Here is a 27,389-nt window from a genome sequence, read left to right on the forward strand (position 1 = left end):
GTGCACCGATGTATCGGCCGTATATCGGTAGCGGCCGATATTCGCCTCGTTTACTGCCATCGGCGTATCGGTAATAAACTTGACTTTCACCGATAACATTGGCCGATGTTCATTGGTATGTTTTCTGCAGCCTGCCAATCTGGCATCCAGATTATGGTACACTGACGCCGGGTTTACACCGGGCGCTGAAGCGCCGCGCCACGCAGCGCAGCACCAAGGAAAGCCAGGCGCCTCCCATCCACCCCCCCTGTTAAACCTTTGTGCGGTTCACATGGGCTGCGATGGGCCACGTCGCGCCAGCGCCCTTCACCGATGGTTTCGGCGTGCGAGCGAGCGTCAGGAAACACTGAAAAATGATTTTAAACGATATAAATGACATATTTTATATGATATAAATGATCAAATATGCATCCCATACTTTGTATTCCCCTTCTGTTGTCCTGGAGTTTTAATTTTCCCAATTTTCCCAATCACATAATTAAATGTCCCCCTCTGCCCATCCACTACAGCCACACAAGCAGTCATATAGATAAAAAGAGAGAGAGGGGGGGGCTAAAGGCTTGCTTGGAGAATACGTCATTTACCCCCGACACCCGACATTGAACGGGTTACATACAACAACAAGCGGAGAATCGCGGGCTGACCGGCGCGGAGAAATGCGGGTCCGGTGTGCACATGTGCAACAGGTACTACATACAAACAGCAGAGACAATGTCAGCAGCGTCGGCTGTGTGGGATTTCTTCACTGTCTCAGAGAAAGATCGCCGTTTAGCAATTTGCAAGACATGTTCAGCCGACATTTCAAGAGGGGGTAATACCACCAAGGATTTCAACATGGCATCTAAAGTTACACTTGTCACTTTTTCTGTTTTTCATATTATTCAAGTAATAAACAAATATCGGTATTGGTATCGGCTATCGGCTAGATTGTTGTTTTAAATATCGGTATCGGCCAAGAATTCCCATATCGGTGCATCCCTAATAAAAACCATGGGAGTGAGTGTGGAGTTAGTTTTTCTTTAGTGTGGGTATATAGACAGAAGGTGGTGAATGCTGTGCAGATGGTTAAAGGAATAGCTCAGAGCAGCTTAAAGGACTGATGTGACTCTCGTTATAAACATGTAGATGGATCATCTTTTAACTACTTGTGTTCGTTCATTTATATTTTCAAATGTCACGCAGGGTGTAATTCTACGTAGCTAGAGGACGAGAAAGGTCCGCACACCAGTTGATGCTCCCTCAGACCTTTTAAGGAGGAGTTTTGGGCAAAGACCCTTCTTCAGATGTCTGATGACGTTTGGTTGTAGGAGGATCAACCTGGTGTGTGGACATTTCTTGTCTTCTGGTTTTTGTCCTGTTTTGATGTGTGTGCTTTTCTGATACTTTTCTTAACGACATGTTTGTTTGACTGCAGCGTAACACTGTCAACGTGGTGAAACTATTGATGAAGTCAGTGTATTCGATCATGTAGTTACACAATGTATGTAAACAGGTGTGTACATGTGCGAACAAGTTATCAAGTGTGTGTGTGTGTGTGTGTGTGTGTGTGTGTGTGTGTGTGTGTGTGTGTGTGTGCAGACACAGGTAATTTGTGTGTGTGTCTATAAAAAAAAAGATGATTTCTGTGACAGACGAGCAGATGTGCAGGAGGAAATACTGACATAAATCATGAGAAGCTGTTGATGATTTGGAGGCTTCGGAGTTTGAAGGAGTGATGACATTGAACATCAGCTCACCTCCACACATCAAAAAAACAGATTTTAATCAGAGAGCAGCGCTGCTCGTGCTGACCAGGCCAGGGGTTTACTTGGCCGACGTGTGTGTGTCTAATCATCGTTGAGAGGAAGTGGTGACAGAGTGAATGTACCAATTAAGCGGACTGATTGGGCTGTATTCCACTGTGGCAAAAAAAAAAAACAATCTCTCCCACAGCAGATTGCAATCTGACAGCACCAGATGTAATTCATTAATTATACTGATAAACACGCCTCGACGCCATAAATGTCCATGCTGCTATTCACTTTTGTTAGTTTGGTGTTTTTATGATGAGTTACGGGTTTTTTCCTGGCGTTGTCTGTTCAGTGTGTGTGTGCAACTGTATCAAAACAACTCCTTGGTTTAAAGGTTGTTAAGTTATTTAGAGTTTATTAATTTTGCAGGGATTTTACCAGAGCTGGTACCAAATCACTCACTCACAGTAACTCCTTTGGGAGGTAAACCTTTAGTCTGAAATTTAAAACAATACATCCACCTCAACAGTAATGCAGAACACCTACGCAAATAAGTAAGTTGTATTTGGATGAATATAAGTTTAATTACACTTAAACTAAAAGGCTTTTCGGGCTGAGGTATAACCTTTCAGTGTTTGGTTTTGTGTCCAGGAATAAAAGTGGTGTCTTTCAACAAAGTAGGAAATAAATGGACAGTTCCAATGGAAGGGAGTAGGGCTGGAGGATTGGGGGCTGCCTCACCTTGTCAGAAAGCTTCTTGAGCACATCCTTTAGTCCAGTTGAAGAGCGCTCCTGGGCAGCCTGGAGGAGCTGGTCCGCTGAGCTCGTGATGAGGGGCTGGAGGAGGCTCACGGTGCTGAGTACCTCCTGAGCTTTGGCTGTGTGCTCTGGTGAGTAGTAGATACACTGGTAGGCAGTGCTGAAGCTGTGAGGCGGGAAAAGAAAAGAAAACATCGATTCAGATTTGACAGATTTCGCCACGGCTGCACGGCCATGGGCTGGATGCAGGGCTGTGTATCACTTTTAAGAGTAGAAATGAAAGTGGCCCGACTGGGACACAGTTGTTTCTAATGGAATTGTAGCTGTAATGGATAGAAACTCTGCCCATTCGTTTTGTTTTTGCTCAGTGTCCACTTTCTTCAGGCACGTGCCAAAACTAGGAAAGTAGGAAGATATTTATTTGATGTCAGACAAGTTACAAGCGACACTGCAGCATCTGGAGGCCGAGAAACAAAGGAATGCAAAATGGTATTTTCTTTGAGGTGTAATCTATCTAATCTAATGAATCTAATCTATCAAATAATTCCAGAAATCTCTCTCTGTCTGTGACTCTCATATCTTGAGAGCCGTTCATCTTATTGGCTTCACACTTGGCATGTGTATTGTTAAGGGCTCAAGGGCGTACAGTGTTGGGTTTGGTGCCATTTTAACAGTCAACCAGTGCTCTGCAGTAGCTGCGGCTGGGACTCATCAACTCAAATGACGTTGCCAATCACGACCACAGCAATGACAACGGATTCTCCAGTTTCAAGTCGAGCTTCACCTAACTTTGAACAGTTGAACAGCTCTCTAAACTTGCATCATAGGTATAAATCAGACTCAGAACCTGATTACATAGAAATAGGAATCGTGGCCCTGGGTCTTGAAGAAAGGAACCAATAAAAAAAACATGTTAATAACAGAAGTAGAAAAGCTTTAAATCAAGTCTTTTCAAATCAAAAACATTTTCTAAAGAGGTATTCAAAAAGGGAAACTCAAGGTGTTGAGATTGAGTATTGACGCACAGGTGAATAACGGAACATTCCTGACTATAAACATTACATTATGCTGGATAACTTTCATTTCTCTGCTGCTTTGAAAATGTCCAGCAGCAGCGCTTTCCAGTTGCTCTGTGTGAACTGTTAAATTGGTCCTGCAGTCCAACGCCAATCCATTATTTTCCCCCTTATGAATTTTTAATCCCTTCCTCGTTCGGAGGGTGGGCCATTTAATCCCAGACAAAAACACCTTTTGTCACTTTCTAGGTTCCGGGGGCAAATCCCTCCAATCAAACATTCTCCACGGGTAAAGTTCCAGTGACTTTCAATGAGTTTCCGCCGACTTCCTGCCATCAGACGTAGCGTGGAGCGAGGCAGTCATTTGCAAGCCTCCCAGGTAGTTTAGAGTCAACTCCACAAGCCTCTATGTAGGCCAGACCCCAGAGCCAGATCCTAAGGCATAATTGACATAAGACAGAGAGAGACACTGAGAGAGAGAGAGACAGAGGAAGAGAGGGGCACACACAAAAGGCTGGCATTATACAGTACTCTGTAGTGCTCTGAATATTTTGCAGGGAGGGAGAGAAAGAGCTTCTTTAGAAGTCGTCCGGTGGGGAACAGCTCCACCTGATGTATCAATAAGTGTGAAAATCTGAAGGTCTTTAGAAATTAGGTGTAGTCGGTACAAGCCACTAACTATGTCTTTGACTGGCTAACTTTCAAATCTTGGCCTTGTCATTACAGCTAATGAGACCCCTGGAGGACGACCACCCACAAGCTCAGAGCGAATGAAAGGAATCACTAAGTGAGAGGGAGACACGGGGCAAACAGCGCTCGATACGCGGCACAGAACACCAATATTTCTACCTGTTAAACCTCTGTTATCACACCTTCCAAAACCATACATCTTCAAATACTAAACCACAGCGCAGTCCAAAATTAAATAATCTACCGCAGCAAAGTGAAGTCTTTAATTCCCTGTGAGCTTACATTCATCCAACTACATTATGCAGAACTAAAGAGGAAGAAGAAAATCCTCCAGGACCGCAACAATGGAGATACTCCAGAATTCGAGGCAAAGAAGAAGAAGAAGTTGTTGGAAGAGGGGAATTGCTTCGGCAACTGAGATTCAATAACAGCCCTGTTGACTCATAAGTACAAATCCAATCCCATTAGGGAGACTATGCAGGCAATAATGAATGCAGGGACCTGCCACCTGATGCTAGAGGACAGAATTGATCCCCGCTAAGGCTGGCTACGGCGAGGAACTTTAATTGCCTCATCAGCAATGCTGTCAGTCGAAACAGGGTCAACCGAGACGGCGAACCGCGCAAAGGTAAAACAGCACAAATGTGTGAAAAACAAAAGCTGATGTTGCACCCAAGGATCTGCTTGTCATTTCAACCTTGGCATCCCCATCCCGTATGCAAATGGGGAGTGCTCAGTGCCAAGTTTTTAAAAACATGATGCCAATAAAACAAGGGGCTGGACAAAAAAAAAAAACGCAGAATATAAAACCAATACCAACAGTGCTGGAATGAATGTCACCTGGAGCTAAAATATTAATGTTTTATTGAGGATGTGAAAGACAGGATGTGATTGAAAAGTCAGAAATTGCTTCTTCATCTATTAATAAATAAGTACACAAGTAGAAAGTCATCCCAATCTGTCAAGGTCTAAAACGGACTCGCATCACACCTGAATTCATAAAATCCCTCCTTCACTTCTTTTCTTCTTTACTGTTTGAAGTTTGAAAGCAGACACACCTTTCAACGTTGCAATCTGGAAACACTACTTACACACTTTGTTCGTATGCAGTTGCCAATCGATCAGACAATTCTGAGTGTAATGTGTTGGTTTTGTTTGCCTTCTAGTGCGATATTATCTATAATAATCACAAAGAAAATAAAAAATAAAAAACTTTGAAAAGACAATAAAGGGTTTAATGGCTCTTTGTACTCAGAATCGAAGTTTGCTGACGCAGAGGCTCTTAATAACGGCACTTGTAGTGGCATTGGGAATTCTCTCTTATTGCATGAGGCGATGCTTTGTTTTTTATTGTGCACAACTGATGTACACAGTATATGAATGTTTACTGATATTCATAATATGAATGTGAGGCAATTTTACGTCTGCGTGTTGTTTGTGAATATTTATCTACTGTGTGTCTACAGCCCTGAGAGACTCATAGTTTTACATTTCCATACAATGGAGCAGAAGAGAATTACAAGTGAATTGGTTTGTTGTTTCCCCCTAAAAGGACAAACTAAGGAACATCACATCAGACTGCTAAGTTTGTCCTCTGAGAGTTTTAACCATCGACAAGTGATGCACAGGCTCAATTTCACTGCCGGATAAAGACCAATGATCCAACATGTACATGTACGCACACACACCACGAGTCGAGCTCTTTATAATGTGCCCACAAATCGTGTTTAGGTCGACTCTCAAGTTAGAGCTACAGTTGATGAAAGAGCCTTGTGTGCAGACTCCATTACGCAGTATATATAAATTATATATTAGGACTCATTATCCCTGTAAATAGCCACCAACATCTAACCACCGCCACCTGCTTCCTCAGTGCGCTCTACAGGCTTCATATTTTAAAAAAACGCAAACTCTTTCTATTCATGTTTTTCTTGCCTGTTTTTCCATCATAAAATATTACCTGCAGACACATCTAATTACACACACAAAGAAATTAGACTCCAGTTATGCTACTAATGCCAGGATGCAGGTCTCCGCTTTGAGCTGATCAACTCCCCATTGAACCATCTGCATGTGTCAGGTTTGTTTTCCATCTGAAAGTGTCACGTTGTCAAACTTCAGTTACACATGTTTCAGATCTACATGCAGAGCGGTGCAGAGAGGAAACATGGCTGGGATGTGAAGCCGTGCAGTGGAATCATGACCGGTCATATAAATGTGCTGGTTCAATTTAGGGGGGTGTGATTGAAAAAAACGACTTCTTATAAAAACCCCAGTAACTGCATTTGTGGCTCACGTCCAGTTTCATTACAGTAATTTTCCGTTTGCACAGACGTGTGAAGGCCTTGGCAGCGGTGACATTTCGGCTGCATGTGAGCTAATTGAATGCAGCCGCTGACAGAAACAATGGAGGCCACTGGATTTTCATGATCAGAAGCAATATTTCAATTTATCTGACCGTAGAGTCATTTTTTGGCTGACACTGTATTTTCAGTTGCAACTCTTGTGAGAGGGTATTACTTTCCTTTTAGGTGAAGCTCCTCCAGACTCCATTACATGGTGCCAGTACATCATTGTTGGGAGAGAAATGCTTTTAGGAAGAACTGCTGCCAGACTCCAACACACTCGCTGATAATGTATGATAATGGATTCTTCTTAATCCCACCTCGTTTCTGTTTGCGCCCCGAGTGCATCGTGTGCCTCTGGCCATAAAAACACAGAAGGTGCGCCGCCGCTCCCTCTACACAAGATGCACCTGACTGCACCTTGCGTCTGCACTTTGATTCACGCCATTATCAGTCGTCATCTTATTATATTTCAAGTTTCTAACACTGGATCCCCCAGAAAAAGGATCCATCCATGTGCACAGCTTAATCAGGTAAGTCTAGGAGGAGACTCCAGTGAAACGAGTGTGTCCAGGCTGAACTTTGTCCTAGCTTTTCCTAAATGATCAATAGAAATTGGTTATAACAGTAATGACAGGGAGAAAATTGCTGGGCCCAGCGGCCTAATTAAGCCGACATCTCCAGCGCATGGCTAATTAATAGTGGAGAAGAAATTAATGAAGAGCTTGTGGCCTGCTGCTGACAGCCAGCAGGAGTAAAATGCAGCTACGTCAGCAGAGAGCCCTGCAGCACTGCAGGTGACTGCCAAAGCCTCCTTCTTCATTTAGACAGCACACTCTAATCATAGTTTTCACACCAGGTCACTGCCACACAGACACAGCAGAAAGATACAGTTTATACATAGAACCACGCTGGAAGATCTGATCTTAAACCAGATTTTTGTTAAATGGCAATTCCCATCTTTTGTTGATTCGTCTACTGGGTCTCACGTCAGCTCTCAGTAAAACAGCCAATGCTTTCCTCAGTGATTCAGACACAGGCTTGAAACCCTGATCTGAGACCAGATAAGCCTCAAGGCTGCTGCCAGCATCCCTCTTCATCATCCACAGATCCTGAAGCAGGCTGATTCCAGAGAAGGCAAAAACTACTAACAAGCTGTTTCCCATTAGCATAGAGTCCCAGCCAGTGCCAATGTTTAGCCCCTAAAACACACACAGTAGAACTGGGAGAAAGTTATTTTGTTGGACAACACGCTGCGAGTCACATTAAATCTGAACATCGGCCCCAAGAGACTCTATTAAATGTGTGGGATGTAGTTTAAACCACTCTGTGTCCCAGAAATGTGTCATCCGGCGGTCCAGCTTGACCAGGAGGCCTGGCCAAATGACAGTGAGTCCTTCCTCTCTGTGCAGAATTCAAAGACACATGCAGAGAGCAACTCTGCTGCACAGCTTCTGCACCATTTGAATACAGCTCCCCTATAAAGCTGTGCAACATTGTGCTAGAAAACTCTACACAAGTCCAAAAACATGCTATATCTTCTTCTCACAGACGCGCACACACCATCCATTAAGGTTTGAAAAAAAAGAAAAAAGGGACGACGTTGAAGTTCCATAAAATCTGTCTCCAAAAAGTGTGTTGCATCGTTCTGCAGATTAACTAAATAATTCAGCAGAGGCTGTTAATGAAAGATTAGACCACCTCAGCAAATCCACAGCTATGTCTATAGGGTTCAATTAAAAACGGATAAAAATCCAGTGACTTTTAAAACCGCCATTTAAGTGGGACTGTACGCATTAATGAAAGATAAATGCTCTTGCCCTGTGTGTACATGTGCAGGGTATCTGGAGGAATACTAAGTGTAGCTATTGATTAAACCCTTTCCTGGCCCATCCTGAGAGACAAACTACATTGCATACTCTGGTCATTGCCAAGTTTGGCCAATGCAGGTTTTTAATGGATCTGGAAAGAACCCTCCTCCGTCTCTCCTCGTGTCCAGGGAACAAAGACGAATGGCTCTTTTATTGCCCTCCCGGTAACACCTCTGTGCTCAGGTTTGCTTTTTTTCTCCTTCCCCAATCCTTTTCCATCTTCTCTTCGATAAAATTAATATCGCATTGAATGGCCAAGTCTCACATCTTGCCGATTGTTCCCTTTTTAATCAAATGTGATTACAAAAGGTTGCTTCTGAAAGGCGAGGAGGCAAACAGGGAGAAGTATGAGCGTGTGTGTGTGTGAGAGAGAATCTTTGCAGTGCTGAAATAGGCTGACTTGCAATGCAATTAGGCGACTCTCAGCTGGACTTGGACACATGACTAAAGCACTTCACATTCACACATAATGAAAAAGGAAAAAACCCATCAGGTCGTTTCAGGCTAAATATTTGGTCAAACGTTTGGTGCATTTGTAATAAAAAGCAAATTAAACCATTGAGCTTAATTGAAAGTAAACACACGCCTTTATGACAATGGCCACTCTGAATTCACAGAGAAACCCCAGTTTATTTCTATTTCTGACTATGACTGACAAACGACTGCATTCCAGGTCAAACATGGATAAGGCTCAGCGCGGGCAGTAGTCAGTTAGCCAGGCGGAAAATTGGAAAATTTAAGCTACAGTGAGTGATTAGCTAAGTCAAATATGAAACAAAAAGCCCTGTCTCCCCAGTGAATTCTTTCTGAAGTCTAATCTTTCATTCAGAGGAAATGATTTCACTTCAGTGGACTCTCAAAAAATACACTAACCTTATCACAGCTCACGCTAGCAGATAAAACTGACCATCTTCGGCAAATTCACTTGTGCACTTTAGCGTAAAGAAGTCCTGTCATTGTTTTTATTATCAGCACAGGCCCCCCCCCAACTATTTTCCCATCAATTTATCCATTTTATAGTCACACCTCGGCCCCTCTTCATCTTCTCCTCTTTCTTGAGCTGCAAACTCTGTAACTAATTGGATCTGGCATGGTCTGTAATGACTTTGCACTCTATGGGGAGCTTTGGTAAAAAAAATATCACCCTTCATTTCTTCTGGCATCACTCAAGTGACCACATACTGAACTCCAGTGACATATACGTCAATCCTGCATCCAAAATAGGAAAGACGGCAAAATGTAGAGGATACAGTTGATCTCAGGTTTGATGAAGTCATATGGAGGCACTGCTGCACTGTGCACTTTGTGTTACTGCACCTGTGTGTGTGTGTGTGTGTGTACACTAACTAGTTTGGTCTGAGCAGGGCTAAGACTTATATTACCCAATAATTGTTCTGTTCTGTGAGTTATTATTATTTTTAGGTTAATGACTCCTTTATAAATATTTATAAATAATAATAATATATAATTTAAAAAATGCCAATTCATTCATCTGTACTGCTTATCCTTTGAGGAACGTGGGGGGTCATTGTTGATACTGGGCGAGAGGCGGGGGTGCATCCGGGACAGGCCACCAGTGAACTGTATCACAGTGCCAACATGTAGACACTCACATTTATCACCTACGGTCAATATCCAATTAACCAGACTGTTTGAATCTAGGGAGGAAGCCTCGTAGACTAGTAGGCTAATTGATTTACTTTTCATTTAGTAGTTGAAACAAGAGAAAGATAATCAGTACATGATCTAACATCTGTATCAAACATTCTTCAAAGCTTTGTAATTAAAAATGTTGCAATTAGAGATTTTAAAGACAAACAGTGTTGCCTGTCTGGCCTCAATAAGTTAAGCTGTTCCACAGTTTCAGTCTCTGGTCGCCCTCAGTCACCCGCTATGATCTGAGAGTAACCAGCAGAGCTACATTCACTGATCTAAATGAACACCCAGGCACAGAGGAGAGTGATACGTCCTTGATGTCATTTGAATTGAGGACATTTTTTGCTTTGAAATTGATGAGTGGAATTTTGAAATCAAGGCAACCGGTGCAGGTTGGCGAGTAAAGGAGTAATGTGCTCGTATTTCTTAGTGCCTGTTGCATCCGAACAGCAGCTTATTGCTTATTGCGGATTCATTTGACAGTCACAGATTATAGATTGTTATCCAGGTGCTCTCCACACATCTTGTACATCTAGTTAACTTACAACTTGAGGAGGGAGTAGGGAAAGATTGCCAGGGAAAGAACCAGAGCAGGAGAACTCGGCAAACCTTTTCCATCATGCCTGTTGCCTCCAGTCAAATTGAGCTGTCAGACGCAGAGGAGTTCAATTCTAAATTCAGCACGGCTCGGCTGTAAGTAACTGTATAAAGCTTGGAAATTCAAGTCCATTGGCCAGGGACAAATTTGTCTGTCACTATCAATTATAGGCAAGTTAAATTCTTCTGTCAATACAAGCCTGTTTCCACCTCAGCATGTGTGCTGTATTAAATCCCCCATTCCTTCTAAACACCATGTCCTCATGCTGTGAAGGTTTGCAAGGTGCTTTTCCACCTACCTCTTTTTCTCTGCTTCATATCTGCTGAGCAGACGCTGCAGACCACCACACTTGAAGCCCTGGAAATGGGCTGCAGGGGCACCGACAGTGACAATGTCATAGAATGCATCTGCAAAGACAGAAAACAGAGTCGATAACATTTTGGATACAGACATGGATAATACGACACCTTGAAAACACTGACGGCAATGGACGACCTTGAGGTGAGAATAATGTGATAAAAGTAAAATATCTATGTAAAAGTCAATATTTACAATTATAAATAGACTGAATCTCAATTTGTAATTTTGGAAAAAAAGATTCACTTTCAAAAATTCCTTTGATGTACTAATACTAACAACTATGTATAGTACCATTTAAAACATCTGCTTCACTAAGAGGACAAATAAAAACAAGAAAACAAGCAAAATAAAACAACATTTCAAATCAAAGACAAAAGAATACAAAATCTAAAATCAAAGACAACAAAGACAATAATGTAATATCAACCCAAATTAATGGCAAAAGAAAAGGATAGAAAATAAATCAAGTAAAAGCCCTTCGGATAGGAGTACGTTTTAAAAGAGATGAAGTGAAAGTATCGTATGTTGTTATTTACATATGATAAATGAATATGATAATGCAGCACTGTGTGTTTGTGCCATGTTACATTATGCAATTATGAGTTATAATTTTCGTATCCATCCTTGGAATTTATTCTCTAGAACATGGAGGGATCTGATTTCTTCTATTATAGACTTGTTACTTTTAGAATGTCTTTAAAGTGGTTTTATATGGATATGTTTGAATATTATTATATTTCTTTATGCACAAGTATTTTGTGGTTTAGGTTAAAGTGTGTATTTATGTGAGGCTGAACACCATACTTAAACACACACACAAATGGTTTTATGCACAACAGATATACCAGCTGAAAGCAGACTAGAAGCATGACATCATTCTGCACTTCACCAGTGTATTTGCTTTTAGTCGTGCATTGTTGTGGTTGACTCATGTTGTGCATTTATTGTTTTATTACCAGTCCTCTCTCCAGCCATCTACTGGTCTTAATGCAGCGCTGCCCCCGTGTCGAACCACAAGGACGTCCAATGTCACAGCACTTCATCCCATTTTGCACACTGGCATCAAAAGTAAATAAACAGTCCACAGACGGCGAGGCAGGCACCGGGGCCGCTTACAACAGGCCTGGTTTTAAATGAGTAATGGATGGAGCTGACAATTTAATCAGAGAAACAGTGGAGGGGGGGCAGGGGGTGTTCAGGGAAATGTGCTGGTGAAAGTTTTGGTGTGGTTTATTGCCAGGTCTGGTAATGAACACCCCCGGGAAAGCAACAGTGCACAGCTCGGGCCACCAACCAGGAAAACGCAGTTGAAAAATTTAAATTAATGACACAACAAAGCTCCGAGTGTTGCCACAGAGAAGTGAATGATGTGACTAACAACTTCCAATCCCTTAACAACACCACAATGGACCAAACGAGGTTTGATGTTGGGGCTTTGCTACTATCCACTGCTCCTTCCGTTAATTATCCCTGTGCCTTGCCACGAGGCCCCTTGTCCGCCACACGTTTGGCCCCTGGAGTGTTCAGATGTCCAAGCTCCCTTAATTGCTTCTCCCACAGCAGAAGTGCACTGGAATACAATGGCGAGCTTCAGAAGCACAATGACCAATTTGTGCTTGATTTGCCTGCTCTTCCTCTCACGCCATCCTTCCCTCAATAAATCAGCAGCAGAAGCCGTTCCGAGTACAAAGAGGACAGTCTTAAGTCAGAAGGACTGGTTATAATTCACACTTAACCACAACATTTTACTTGACCTAAATGAGTGCAGAACAATGCTTTCCGTTCAACTCTGTTGAGCTAAGCTTTTTCGGCTGGAAATATTTTTGCAGTTGTCATTTTAAAGATCGAATTCAGCCGTTCCTAGCAAAATAAATGAAAACTGGGCTCATAGTGGATTTTTTTCCCCACCCCTAATATCCTTTACTTGCTGGATGATCAATAGGAAAAAATGAAAATGAATGGTTTACTGTTGTCGAGTGGATTGCATAGCCAAACTCAAGGAAATGCATCACTTCAGAAAAATCAAATGGAACAATAGAGCAATTGACTACGGCTGGAAACTGAGACTCAGGAAGACTGTTTCCTGGGCCTGACTGATTGCAATCATTTGTTTCATGTGCATTTCAAATCACAGTAAATGTGTTATTCAGCCCATTTTGGGGCAACCTTCTTGTTAGCTGTCATTTAACACAGAGATTATTGTTATGTGGACAAAATAAAAAAAAACGACCTCTCAGTATAATACAGTATAATTCAACAGCAAATGCAGTCAGATTGACAACACCTCTCTAAATTGGCATTAGTCTTAGCTAGGCGTACCTAATAAACTGCCAACTGAGTGTCTGATGTTTATGTTTTCACCTCCGTCCGTTTCATCCGTTTGTTTGTTTATTTGTTTGTTTTTCTCAGCAGGATTATAGAAAAAGTACAGAAAGATTTCCACAACAATTGGTGGAAGGATTTAATAGATTTAAATGTGGTTTCATAAAGGGGTAGGCTTTTTTTTTTCAATTGCTGCTACCACCAATGTGTAGCTTAGAAAATGTGGATTCAGTAAATAATTAACATATTTATATGTATCGTCTATAGTTGTAGAACGATAGAGGATGGGGTAGAGGATGTAAGACAAGGGGGAAGTGTAGTGTCCGTGTGTGTCCTTCAGATGTGTAACTCCAGGTACTGCTGTTGTAGTGTAGTGTTCTCACACAGACAGATAAAGTATCACCGCCTGGATCTGAGACGAGGTGTGGACTGGAGCCACAGAGGGTTAATATCAGTGTGTCAATCAATTAATTTTCAAACTCTTCTTTTAGGCTTGTTTTATCTTGAGGTTTCCACCTTTCCTGCGTTGACAGTGTGAAACCGTAGCACGACTGTATGACGACTTGATTTGACTTATCTCATCTGTCATCCCTGATGTCTTTACTGAGAGAACCACAGTTTATGTCAACGTTTGTCAGTCTATAACTTCCCATCAATCATCGAGTGCACAGTGGAAATGCAGCCCACTCGCACACGTAGCGAGGCAGCAGTTAGTGGCCTTCATACACCGAGACAGTTCCAGGACAATAAGAGGCTCTGCCAGCCAGAGAGCGGCAGTGCAGGAGACAGCCTGGTCGTTCTCTCTCTGGAAAAACGCATAGGGCTTCATTAGCGTTTTTTTGTCCATCCTTCCCCGGGCAAGCAGATTCTCACCTTTCAGCCTGGGTGAGGACGAAGCACCCTGTCTGAGCCTGCTGAGGATCCCTGACAGACGGAGAAGTCAGACATAGAGAGATAACAGAAGGAGACAAGCACAGCAGCCTCAGCTCACAGAAGTGTGTGTGTGTCGTATGTTGCGGCAGCTGTTACAAGTGGACAGACTATTCGGCTCAAACAGTTCAGGTGCTTCGGGAAAAATGAAAGACAACAGGTCTAATAATCAGTCTGAGACGAGGCTAAGGCAGAAGTATAATACCTGTTTTTCTGGGGCACGTCACCCTCATCCTCTGCGTGTGCAAGTTTATTGGGATGAACTCCAGAGATTTCTGGGCTTTGCAGCAGCTTGGCTTGAATGATCGACCTGAAAAAGAAGAGACTTGAGTCAGTCATTTTCTAATGAAACATAACCGCACTGGCAAAGATTTCAAAGGTGGGAACATCCCCATTATAGCCGCTTGTGTCACCGAAAAGCTCTCGGCATCTGCTTTATATAGCTTCTCCCTCTATTATCCTGTTAATGTGCTTATGAAGAGAGGAACAAAGACACAGAAGTAGATTAACAAACATTAGATTTAAAAAAATGGGCTGATGTTCAAACGTTCTCTTTGATTTCCCCATGAAAAGAAAACCCTCGCGCAAATAAATGACTTGAGGTCTCTCAAATGAAGAACTCTGTGACAAACGGCGATACATGTTATACAAAAGCACCAAATTAAAACCCATTTAAAGGGTGTTGAAGTAGCCGAAGTGTGGATTCAATTATATATCGCAGGGATGGGGAGTTTTTTTTTTTTTTACATTATTGCTACAATATTCAAAGTAAAATGTGGAAAAGGAAAGTACAAAATCGAATGAGGATTTAATTTGCCTCCAGTTTGTGGTCGCTTAATAAGTACATGCTGAATAAAGAGTACAACCATCAAATTAGTAAAATCCAATCATTCAGCCATTTTCCAACAGAAAGAAGAACTGTAGTAGAAAATGTCACAGATTACACCAACTACAAATTATTCTCTGCTGTAAATTAGCGTTGTGATTGAACCTCCAAGCCATTGGAGTGCGATCACTTAACACCCATCTCCATGTATCAGGTAGAGAATGTATCAATTAGAGACGAACAAGAATCTGGAAAGTAGCTCATTTTCAATCAGCTGCTGGTAACATCCACTAATGTGCAGAGTAATCCTTTAAGCGGAGGATTTTATGCCCTCTGCAGCTAAAAAACATCCAATTAAAAAATTCTGCCAAACGATACTCTTTGTTTGTGGCTTACAGTTAAGCTCAAAATCACAATCTGACTCTCCATGTTGGCTGCTCCGATCTCAAATATGTAAAATAGGGCTGATGAGCCTCTTTGAGACGAGGCTAAGCTTTCAAGAACAGCCGAGACACAGAGGAGTGTTGAACGCATAATTCACTTAAATGAAAGTATTCAGAAGAGGTAGAGAACACCCCAAACTTATCTTATTACAGAGTTTAATCTAATTTGGCATTTAAACTTTAGAATGAAATCCCCTGAAGACACACGACTTTGGATTTCCTCTCAAAGGAATTCAGCTCATGTTGCAAATAAATTCCAAAACCAACAAGAACTGATCCAGTGCAAGTTTCATAATGTGCGGCTTGTATGTGTCAAGTCACAGGAGATATTAAAGAGCATATGTAAAGTGAGTTAAACAATGTTGATGCAATGACTCGCCAGTCCATCAGAGGACCAACATTCAGAGACTCCAAACTCCAAACCCCAATCTGAAGGTTTGTAGATGTGAGGCAGCCGCAAGGCAGCTCCAATCTGTAGTCTTGTCTCAACTAAACCTTCTAAATATTATGACTTGTAATATTATTAGCAGCTCATATGTAACAGCCTTTAAGAAGCCATGCTTTCTAGCTTGTCCATCTGACATGTGCTGAATTTAACAGAGCTCAACACAGACTCTTTCCTAACGGATCATAAAATACTCCAGAGGAAACAAAGCAGTGTGGCAGCAGCTCTGTGTTCACACAGAATAAGAAGAGAAAACCTGGAACCTGTCACAGATTTTAACACCGTTTGGCAGGTTGAACAAACATGAAAACAAATCCACTGCACCTCCATTACTGAACATAATGCTGAAACCACTGACCTACTCAAGCTGAAATGTGTTACCTCAGAAATGGATAACACTTCTGACTCAGCGGGAGCTGACAGCGATGTGGCTTATTATTTTCAAGCACTGAAAATCAATCATGTCTTCTCACTATGGCGGCAACAGATTTGCTGCAATTTATTCAAGCACAAATGTAAACAGATGCTGTTTCTAAACACAGGATGAACAATCTGTTGAGTAACTATAGTGAAGACCGACACATCCTTCAGTTTGTTTAGTGTTGTCCTGTCAATGTGAGGGTGTTTGAATTGTGACTAGGGACTGCAGATGAAAAGTTAAGTTAAATAACTAGTGCAACACACATTTAAGTTAGATATCGTACAAATCAAATAAATACATCCAACAGATAAGCTCCACGTGTAGAAATGAATATTAAATGCAGACAAACATTAAGACATTTAATAATTCATACGGTCTCAAGCAAACCTTTGTTTTAAGAGCATATCTGGTGTCCACTAGATGTCGACAAGTTGACTGCCAAGGCCGAGACATGCACACTGTGAGAGGTCCCTGTGGTTAAGTGATGTAATCATTTTCTCAACACGACAAGGAGTCTGCAGCCATGCTAGCAGCTCTGAGGCACAGTGGTCCTTGAGTTAAATGCTAATATCAGCTTGCTGACATGCTCACAGTCACAATGCTAACATGCTTATAAAGACAAATCTTGGCCTATACTGCTTGTGCAAATTTCTTCACCCAGTTAGAAATAAAAGTGGTCTCGTCAGTGCACCTCCACACATTTCTGTGCTCGGTTCGGTTTCCAAAGGCTAATATCCCAGTCAGTGGCTGAGCCGTCATCCCTGCTCAGTGGGGTCTCACCGTTGGCCGCAGAGCTCGGGGGACCAGGCTAATCGAGCTAGTGATTGTTGTAGGTTAGATGAATTAACCGTATCAGATCCCCATCTGTCTGCCCAGGTGGGCTGGCTGTGTGACAGAGGGGCCGGGTGCCAGCAGTGCTGACCAACATCTGGCCAGCATCTCTTCTTGTAATCTTTGCCGTCGTTTCTTTGCTCTGAGCCACTTTTCTGTGCTCCTTTTGATTCCTTCAGAGGGTCCAACAACCGATATCCTATGCTTTTAAAGGCCTCTGCCTGTGTGCCTGAGAACAAGCTGAGAAGAAAGAAACACACAAGATCACACAGTGCAACAAGCACCACTGGAGGCGTGTAGGTGTCAGGTCAGTCAGATCAGTGTAGGCCTGTGTAAGCATGGTAAGGATTCCTTCTTCGTGTTCCTCTGATGCTGAGAGCACAGCAGGATTTCTGAATCAATCCACACTCAGATATGTTGTATACACAGAGGAGGAGTGGACACATGCTGTGAGTGGTGGGATCAGTCATGTCTGAGCGTTTTATCCAATTTATTCCTGTTAACTTTGTAACTTCTCTTATTACTATTGTCACCTGTAAAATAGCAAATAACAGAGACACAGTACTGTATCTATACCTGGAGGAAAGAGACTGCGAAGAATACACAGAAAATAAGAAATGAGCTATCGTGTCCATCTTTCTCACTATCTGCACAATAACTAGCGTTACTGGTGACCACACAGATATGACACTGCCCTAATCTACAATGTGGAGCTCTGGGCTTTAAGCTGACGTGCGAGCGATACCGGAGATCCAACAAACACCGTGCTGACTGGATTATGTATGTGCCTTTAATTTGCCGGCTCATAAACAAAGGGTAAAGGGATGATTAATTCATGAACAGTTATTAGAGCATCTGAAATATTCGCTGAGGTCAGCGCGTCATTAAAAATGGATATTGTGTTGAACCTAAACATGGGGACTCTATCTCAACCTCCCAGAGGAGTGCAGCTCTCCTTCATCCTTGTACTCTGCTACCTGCAGCTTCTAAAAGCGGCTTTTGCTTTTTTTTGTTCTTACAAATAGAATTTAAATTAGATAAACATATGCAAAACTCTGCCTGACCCATGAAATGTGCACAGATACAGGTACAGGTTCTTCTTCGTGCATTAAAATCCTCCAGACTTCTTCAATGATATGTGCATTAGAGTCAGCCTGTGATTAACATAAATGCACAAATAATCCTATTTAAGGACAATTCTCAGAAGACATCCAGACATCTAGCTCTTACATGGTGGCAGCTGATCGTGGACTTTGATTACAACAACACTACTCACATACTCTATCATTACTGACAATAACTCCTCAATTCATTTGTCATTGCTGCTCCCTTCATCTCTATCAGACATTTTCTTACGTATAAATACTTTAAACATTGACACACTTCTGTATTATGTTACAATCTGTTCCTTCTGATCAATGTTGTAAAAACTGTTATTTTGTTGATGCCTCCAGTTACACACGGCATCTATTGCACTTCTGTTCGTCCTGGGAGAGGGATCCTCACACGTGTCTCTCTCTGAGGTTTCTACGTTTTTTCCCCTGTTAATAGTTTTTCCTTACTCTCGTTGAGGGTTAAGAACAGAGGATGTCGCACCTCATTAAGCCCCATGAGACAAATAGTGATTTGTGAATATGGGCTATACAAATAACATTTGATTGATGGATACATATCTTTCATATCATGCATCTATGCATCCCCTTCAATTGGTACAAAATGCTGCTCCTGGGATTATTACTGCTTCAAGAAAACAACCACATATCACAGATTCTAGCCTCACTGCACTGGTTTCCTGGTTATGTTCGCATATATGATTTTATTGATTACGTTTAAAGATTTACAGCACCAAGCCCCTGTGTATATCAAGGATTTACTAAGTCCCTATGTGCCTGCACACCATCTTAGAAGATAGATACTATTATCATTATTATATATGAACATTTGAAAGTAAAAACATACTGATGCACCCCCTATTGTACAGTATGTACATACAATAAATGTTTTTTTTGTTTATTTGTCACCGTTTGTTTCATTTGCTTAATTATCTTTTCAATCCCTGTTGCCTCGTCTCTGCTCATCCACTGCTCTTCACCCTCAGCTCTCCACCTTCTCTAATCATATTAGCCATCAGTAATTCATGTGCAGCAGTTTGCCCACCCAGCTTGTTTATGCCTGTCATCCTGTTAAGGTAATGCAGGACTGGATTAGAGTGGGCCGAGAGCTTCTCCCTTTATTGCAGCATCTGGGCCACACGGGGAACTTGTCAGGAACTATAATAACCAACGCCACATTATCCACTTCCCTCGCCCTCTGTATCCCCGCCCTCAGAGACCCAGCAGTCAGAGCAGGCCGGCTTAACCACCGCCATTATGGCTTATCAGCAGAAGCACCGTATCAGCAAAGAAAAAAGCTGAAGAAACAAATATCTCATTATGGGGATGAGAGTCAAATTCATCAGGCAGGGTAAATTTAGCATAGGAGGAGAATATAACAGAAAAGAAAAGGAAAATGGACAAATGCAGAGAGACTTTAATATCTATCCTCCTTTTCCTTAAAGGACAGATTATGCATCATGAACACCTCACAGCTTTTGCACAATAAAAGTATGCCACTTTAAGTGCTTGTGTACGTATAAAGGCAGCACCTACTTCACTGTTCATATGAAGTTAGAGCTTTCATCCTGTTTTTAGATATATAATCCAAACACAACAAATAAATCTTTTACAAGCACACTTTGACCACCTGATTATCACTAATATCCTGTGGCATTACAATGTGTTCATTGTTTCCTTGTTGAAATTCAGGGGCAGATGAGAAAAAGCCTAATTACTTTATTTGTTCACCTTTAAACTAACGTTGCAGAATCATTTTATTATGCAAAATATTTGCATAGTAAGTAGAGCAGTGAGTATTTGTAAATGAGATGCAGGAATGATGTTTCGGTTTGCATGGGCCAGAGATCTGTACCAGTTTACGTCTGCCCAGCAAACGGTGAATCTAATAAAGCACAGAAGGGCACATGGGCTCACACTCTTCACTTGCACCAAAAGAAACCTGTGTTGCTATGGAAACTCTTTGATGGCAAGTAGATAAACGAACCAACTTCTCACTGAGCTTTCCATCCGACACACATCACCCAGTATCTATCCCTCAAGTCAATGTTGTCCTCTCTCTCTTTTCGCAATGAACTGGACGGGTTTGAGGCCGACAAAGTGTTTTCATGGTACAATCTGGTTATCAACATGTGAACAGGTCGGCCACATAACAGACATGACAAACCCATTGTCTTTAATGTCATGTCTTTAAAGTATTGCAATTTTAAAGTAAGAGACTTCTCTCACAACTTACAATACTGAAAAAATGAGCAGCTCATTTGACTTCTGAAAAGAACATAGTTGGCAGACCGATCACCTGCCAACCACGGCCAGCTGCTTTACTTCTGCTCTGTCCAAGTACAGCTGTGCCCACAATGTTGCATTTCAATTTCATTTCTATTCTTTGGGGAAATTGAAAAAGTTCCCCTGTACATCCAAGGACAAACCGTGATAAGAAGAAATAATTTAGTTTTACTTCTACTGAACCAGTCACAGGGCTCGTGGTGTGACAAGGTATGACATCACTGAACAGAGACCTTCAGGAAATCGATGTAACCAAGGACAACCCAGAAATCTGGACGTTCTCTAACACCATTGTATCAGAAACATGAAAGCTTTAATGATCTGAGGAGGAAATTTACTTAGTTTGCCTGTGCAATAATACATGTGTGGGAACATATCTCATAAATGGAAACATCTCTGTCCGTCTCTGTGCCTTTATTTAAATTTTCTCAACAACCAATAATCTCATTGACCTGGTAGGTGTGTAGCTAAAGGGCAGAGACAGAGATTCCTCCCCTAATTCAAAAGAAAACACAGTTAACACGGTCACATCAAGCAAAGATTGGAAAAAGAGACGCACCCCTGTGATGATGCCACTGATGACATCGTAAAAGGTCACGATCCAGCTTGACGGGCACTTGCACTATACAGAATGCAACAATAGGAAGTGGATGAGGTCATACCGGTAATCTTGTCCAGCTCAGCCAAAGTCTCCTGGTAATAGCCGATGATTCCACCATACCGGGCCATCACCTCCTTCCTTAGGTTGTCCCAATGAGGAGAGAGCTCCCCCAGCTCCCTCAGGTCCTGCACCCTACACAGAAACACAGGTTTAAAAGGACCTTTGAGAGATTTATACTTTATTAAAAATAGACATTATACATTTTACATAATATTATTAATGTCATAAAGGTAATTTCATAATGCTGTATCTACATTTCTGCTTCCTTCCCAACAAAAAATTTCCAGTGAGAGGAATTGCACAAACAAACCATACAGACACATTTCTAGGCCTCAGGTTAGTATCTGGTGTCCGCTTGTCCACTGTGCCCTATCAAACTCTTCCCCTGCCCCTTCCATTTTTTCCTCCATCACTTATATGACAAACCCATCTGGTCTTTAGTGGTGACACTGGAGTGATTGGTTGCCTTTCATGGAGCTGTGCCTACGGCCCAAGGCCAAAATCCTCTGAGCTGCTTGGTTAGAAAAATACGAGGCCAGCATGAGTGTGCGTCTGTGTCTGTTTGTGGGGCGAGTGCTGATTTCCTACTAGAAGCACGGCCTCTTTCATTGGCTCATGATTTGCATCTAACAGGCGACATCAAATGGACGGATATCATTCAGAAACCAGTCCTCCAGCAATCACTGAAAAGTAAATTGTAGTGATATTATAGTGATTCGAAGTTTGAGGAGGTTTAATACACGGTCATGCGCATTACTTTCATGATAACGAGACCAATTTTCTGTGATTACACCTCATGCATTTTGTATTCTGTGTGCCTTTAAATGAAAGGCTGCATGTATAAATGCTGGTTGCTTCGACTTATTGTTAAGACCGGGCATAATTGCTTGAATGCATAATGTAGTAGTTTATTCTTTGTTGTAGTTCAACCACTATAACAACACATTAGCTGCTGATCGTCTCTCCAGACGATTCCTTGGTTTCCTCCAGGTGAGGAAGTTATTTTTAGATTACTTTGAAGTATTTCAATACACAGCAGAGGGCGATGGAAATGATGCCAGAGAGAGGGAGAGACAGAGAGAGGAAGAGAGGGAGAGGCCGAACTTACAAAAAACAAACAATAGACTTTATCCACAGTGAGAGGGACATTGTTTCTGGAAAAACATGCTGTGGTTCAATTATTTAAATGTAATCATGTTTTTCACCAGAGCTACACAGACATGTCGATGTTGATATTAGATTTTTGAAGATAGATCAGCTTATGTGTCGCACGTGTCACCTGATGAAGTAGCAGGAAATTGCAGCACAGACATATCAAAGTAGAATTAAGGTCACTCGTGAACAAAGTGTCCATTGTGTGCAGCAGTTTCCCCTCCAGAGATTACTGATAAGCAGTTTTTTTTTTTTAAACCTCAGCAAATAAGGAGGCTGTGTTTACGTCTCTCTGTTTGTTTGTTTGTTTGTCTGTTGGTTAGCAGGATTACACAAAGCAGATCCAAATAGAAAACCGGATCTGGTGATTTTGAACGTGCTTTCGAATTATCTGGCTTTGTTAGGGGGCATGGCAGACTAGCTGCAAGACGAGCATTAAGCAAATTTTCTGTGTTTTCTGTTCAGCTCAGAAATCTCATGGAGGAATATTTCAAACCCTTAAATCGAAGTAAAATTTACTGTATGGGTGAACGCCCGTGGAGTTAAGTGAGAGGGAAAAAAACATTTGCAAATGACATATAATCCACTTTTCTAGCCTGGCAAAGAGGAAATTAGCGGGTTGAATAACAAATGGTTATCTTTTGTCTCTTTTGTGTTCTGAAAAAAATCTGCCGCTGGAAATAACCTCTCAGGGCGCCACATGCTGAGCGACTCTGCCGACACACGTTCTGGAGGTGTTGGAAAGTTAGTTATGCTTGTGGCATTTGGGAAATAGAGGTAAGTACATCTGATTATAACAAGCACAGGAACACGCTCGCAGCACCGTGTGGCTCCACAGGAACACTTGTCAGTTCAGAGATCGGATTGTTTGAAGGAAGCATTATTTATATTTTTGGCTTGTGCTTGACTCCATTCTTGATTGTAAATGGATTTAAACTGAGACCAGGGGTGAATATACATGTATGTTTATTCAAAAGGTGCTGGGTGCAAAATTCCCAGGGATGAGATTTGCATTTTTGTAAATAAGAAAAAATTATTATGAAATGAAAACAAAAGACAAAAATCTAGATATCTGAAAAACGACCACGATGGAAAGAAAACAAACAGTGCTCTTCTATTGATGGATTCTAATAGAAGCCTGGGGCTGAACACTTCAATGATTTTGGAACTCTTGTGTGTCAAGACGACAGCACTGAGGTAGATTTCCCTGCTGCTGAGGTCTGAGCAGGACCACTCCACATTCCCTGGTTTCAATCAAATATATTGTTTCTGACCACTTAGGTTGGAGTGGTCCCTAATAACGTAAATGGGCCATTTTAACCAATCAAGAGGCAATGTTCTCTGATTTTCAGGTTGATATAGGAAATGTTACAGGGTCCTACACTAGTACAAAGCTCTTTACCAGATTGCAGTCATTCACCAAAATCGAAAACACCTCTGACTACACCTCTCAGCCACTGCTATTTGTGCAGCTCGGTGTCTGATCTGGTATTGTGTGTCTGGAAGTGTGGAGTGGAGGTCAGACTGGATGATCCCGTTGTAAATAATAGAGTGGATAAAATAGCAGATGAAACACATCTGCTTGCTAAATGAGGGCGATAAGGCAGAGGGATGGCAGATGCAGAGATAGAGCATCACCTCCTTAATCACAGGGCTATTGTCTGAAAAGAGTAAAGGTGCGATTGAGGAAAAGTGTGATAAGAATATGTATGGTCTGATTAAGTGTATGCTTGTAAAGAGGGTCAGAATGTCAATAAGGTCTTTTGGTGTTAAATCTACCAGAAGACAGTCTGAGAATAAATGTGCTCATATAAACTATAAAATAAAAATATATTATTTATATATCGTTGAAAAGACAGAAGCAAAACATTTTTACAAGTTTAAATGACCTGTTCTGAGCCAGTGTGGCTGCTGTAACTCTGCTGAATCTACTGTTCACTCAAATTGGGGAATTCATTTGGTTTGAATTCATATTTTAAAAGATCCCCTCCAGTCATGTTTTAGGCAATGTAAAAAATAAACATGTTTATCTAACTAATTAAAAAAAAACATCTACATCTTCTTCCTCAAGTCCAGAATCTATGAGTATGCAAGACGACACATCGCACTCGTGTAGGTTTTGCATTGGGCGATGAACGGCCTCTAGCCTTGGCTATAAAAATTATGCTTGTAAACACATTAATCTCAGATCTGAGTTCAGTGGAGACAGATGAATGTGAAAACAGTCTTCGCATGTCAAACCCCCCACATACATCATTCTGCCCTGTGAAGGTCAAACATCCAAGTTGAGCAGCAGAAAGCAAAACACATTTCTGAGGGGAGTAGTTTTTATATTATGGCATACATTTTATATATCTTAATACTGAAGGAACTTTATCCCCTTTACTTCTGTTCTTTAAGGATGATTATTACACTTGTTAAACTGCGTGGGAGTTCTTGTTGTTACTATATACACAGGTTTTTGTTGTGACTTATAACAGAGGTGTCTAGATCAAAACACAGCAGTGTCAACAGTGTGGGAGCTGATTTATAATTAACTGCAAGCATTTGGAATAACACTCCACTCTCAAGGTATCCTAGTAACTATAAGAGATATGTCCAAACTACCTGTACCTTACGGAATCTTCATGATCTTATCTACATATTGGTAGCTGCAGGTTTATTTGTTACCCAACAGTAACTGAGTAAAGATCACCTCCCTAAAATACTTAATTATTCACAGAATCTGCATCATTATCCATATCCACACCAAATTTCACCTGTTCATAGATATTAGCCCTTAATACCTGCCTGTAAAATACATATTATTTATTGAGAAACTCCCCAAAATATTGAAATTCATCCAATCACAAAATATTCGTCCCATTGACTGTATATAAAGATGAACAACATAACAGCTCCCGATAAGTGAAGTCAAAGTGACTTGTTCGCCACCTGGTGGCTGCAGTGAATCTCGCCTCTTCTAAGTTCGTGGATGGGATATGAGCCAAAGTAAAAGTACAAAAGATGGTTTCTGTCATTTCAGGTTGTTGTTATCGCACTGATGTAAGTTTAGTTTGAACTATTTATTTGATGGTATAAAAACGTTGTGAAACGTCATGATTGACAGCTGAGGATCTCGATAGTGTGGCTCCATCCCCCGATCTCTAATGCGCAGACGCTGGCTCCAAATGTGCAAGATGGCAAAGCTTGGGTCTGGGATGTTTTAGCTTCGTTTCTGGGTAGAGGGAGGAAGTAGAAACACGTCATCTATCTTTATATGCAGTCTAAGGATCCGCCCCCTTAATCGGATTCGCTCCAAAAGTTAATGGGTTCATCCTTGGTCCATACCTCACAATAAAATTGGTTCATTAGTTTTTGCACAATCCTGCTAAAAGACAGGAAAATAGACAAACGGACAAATAGCAATGACACCATAACCTCCTTGGTAAGGGTAACAAAGAGAAACCTACAATACAGAAATAATTGGGATTTGATATGGAGACGTGCAGAAACTGCTGCAGTTTGGTCTTTCTTGTTTTACTTAAGTACAAACTTTGAGTAGAACAATGTGTTCAAATGTCCTCGTGCAGATGACGAGTAGAATAGAGAGTAGAATACATTTCCCAAAGAGCAAAGACCTGTCATGTGGGGGCACCTTTATTTCATGGTGCGTTATAGTGCCTCTTCAATTTAATCACAGAGGGCTTTGTGTGTGTGGGGTCAATAAAACCTGCGTGAGAGGACTGAAGAACAAACATCTCTTCCACAACACATGCACTTTCCGACAAGCTCAGTCATCAATGTGATCCTGAACGCACAGAACCAAACAGTGACACCTGATGTCAAAACGTCAACTATAAGACACACACACAACCACTGAATCTTTACTGGAGGTACGACAATCAGTGCTCTCTGTGTTTGCAGAGTTAGATTTAAAAATGGCTGTAGACATGAAAGTGATCAGACAGAAGGAAGAGCCATCTGAGATTATCACAGAGGAAGGAAACGTAGCCACCCACCATCCGCCGCCGCTGCACTCCCAACTTTGCAGCACTAACTGAATCATTAAAAACACAGAGTTAGCATCAGTGCAGAGCTGACTGACAGAATCAGCTAAACGAAGAGGCACCGTGGAGAAAGACGACGCTTAAAGCGGATTATAGGAGAAGTGCTTAACAACCGAGCTGGATACACGCGACACATGCCTGTTAATAAACAAACGTAGTATAAGGTATAGTCACGGTTTGGAGCCTGCTGAGAGCTCACGAGCTGCAATATACAGATAAGACTTTTAATAAATATTCTATAATTGTCTTCCAAATTTAGCTATGATTGAAATGATCAGTTTGCAGAGCTGATCATCTTTTATTCAAACAGAAAGTCGGGTTAGAGATACTGAGACGGGACGTGTGGAGAAGACGAGCATGTCAGCGGATTCATCTGTTTGACTGGTGAACTGATAAAGCGTGTCTGGTCCATGGATCAATAATGACTCAGTGATGGTTTCTATGTGTGGTACTGCATGTGAAGCACGAGTCCTTGAACTCTTCGTGATGCTTCAGGTGCACAACAACAAACATGTCTCCTCCAGCTATTAAAATGTAACTTCAGCCCTAAGTTTTGGCTGAAGTGTCTCTCCCTGGAAAATAAAAAATGCTTTTAGAACGCAGTGCTGGGACAAATCTACCCCTCCACACACACACACACACACACAGACACAGACACACACACACACACACACACACGAAATACCAATTTCCTTGCATATGCTAGGTTTATCTAGGTTGTGTAGCTCTAAGCGATGACTCCAGGGCATATGGCCTCCAGAATTTCCTGACACCCAAGACTATGGTCCTCTCGAGCCACAAGAACCGTCGGCACGGGCAGTTGTCTCAGCCAGTGGTTCAAACGATGTGTGTGTGTGTGTGTGTGTGTGTGTGTGTGTGGGAGAGA

At 41.7% G+C, this 27,389-nt stretch overlaps 1 protein-coding gene across 9 annotated transcripts in view; it reads right to left on the minus strand.

Annotated features, from left to right (window-relative positions):
• Nucleotides 1-27,389, minus strand: part of inpp4b (inositol polyphosphate-4-phosphatase type II B) — a 196,824-nt gene that overhangs the window by 18,800 nt on the left and 150,635 nt on the right. For 7 of the 9 annotated variants that reach the window (XM_047341924.1, XM_035168521.2, XM_035168557.1 and 4 more), the window contains 5 exons: nt 21,304-21,434; nt 14,483-14,587; nt 14,221-14,271; nt 10,964-11,072; nt 2,472-2,655 (listed from right to left, as the gene is read on the minus strand). In XM_047341924.1, the coding sequence (XP_047197880.1) occupies nt 2,472-2,655; nt 10,964-11,072; nt 14,221-14,271; nt 14,483-14,587; nt 21,304-21,434 (580 nt within the window). The remainder of the gene's footprint in view (nt 1-2,471; nt 2,656-10,963; nt 11,073-14,220; nt 14,272-14,482; nt 14,588-21,303; nt 21,435-27,389) is intronic. The other 2 variants (XM_035168576.2, XM_047341928.1) reach the window with 1 other exon arrangement.

Source organism: Hippoglossus stenolepis, chromosome 2, assembly GCF_022539355.2.
Source record: "Hippoglossus stenolepis isolate QCI-W04-F060 chromosome 2, HSTE1.2, whole genome shotgun sequence".
Lineage (NCBI taxonomy): Eukaryota > Metazoa > Chordata > Actinopteri > Pleuronectiformes > Pleuronectidae > Hippoglossus > Hippoglossus stenolepis.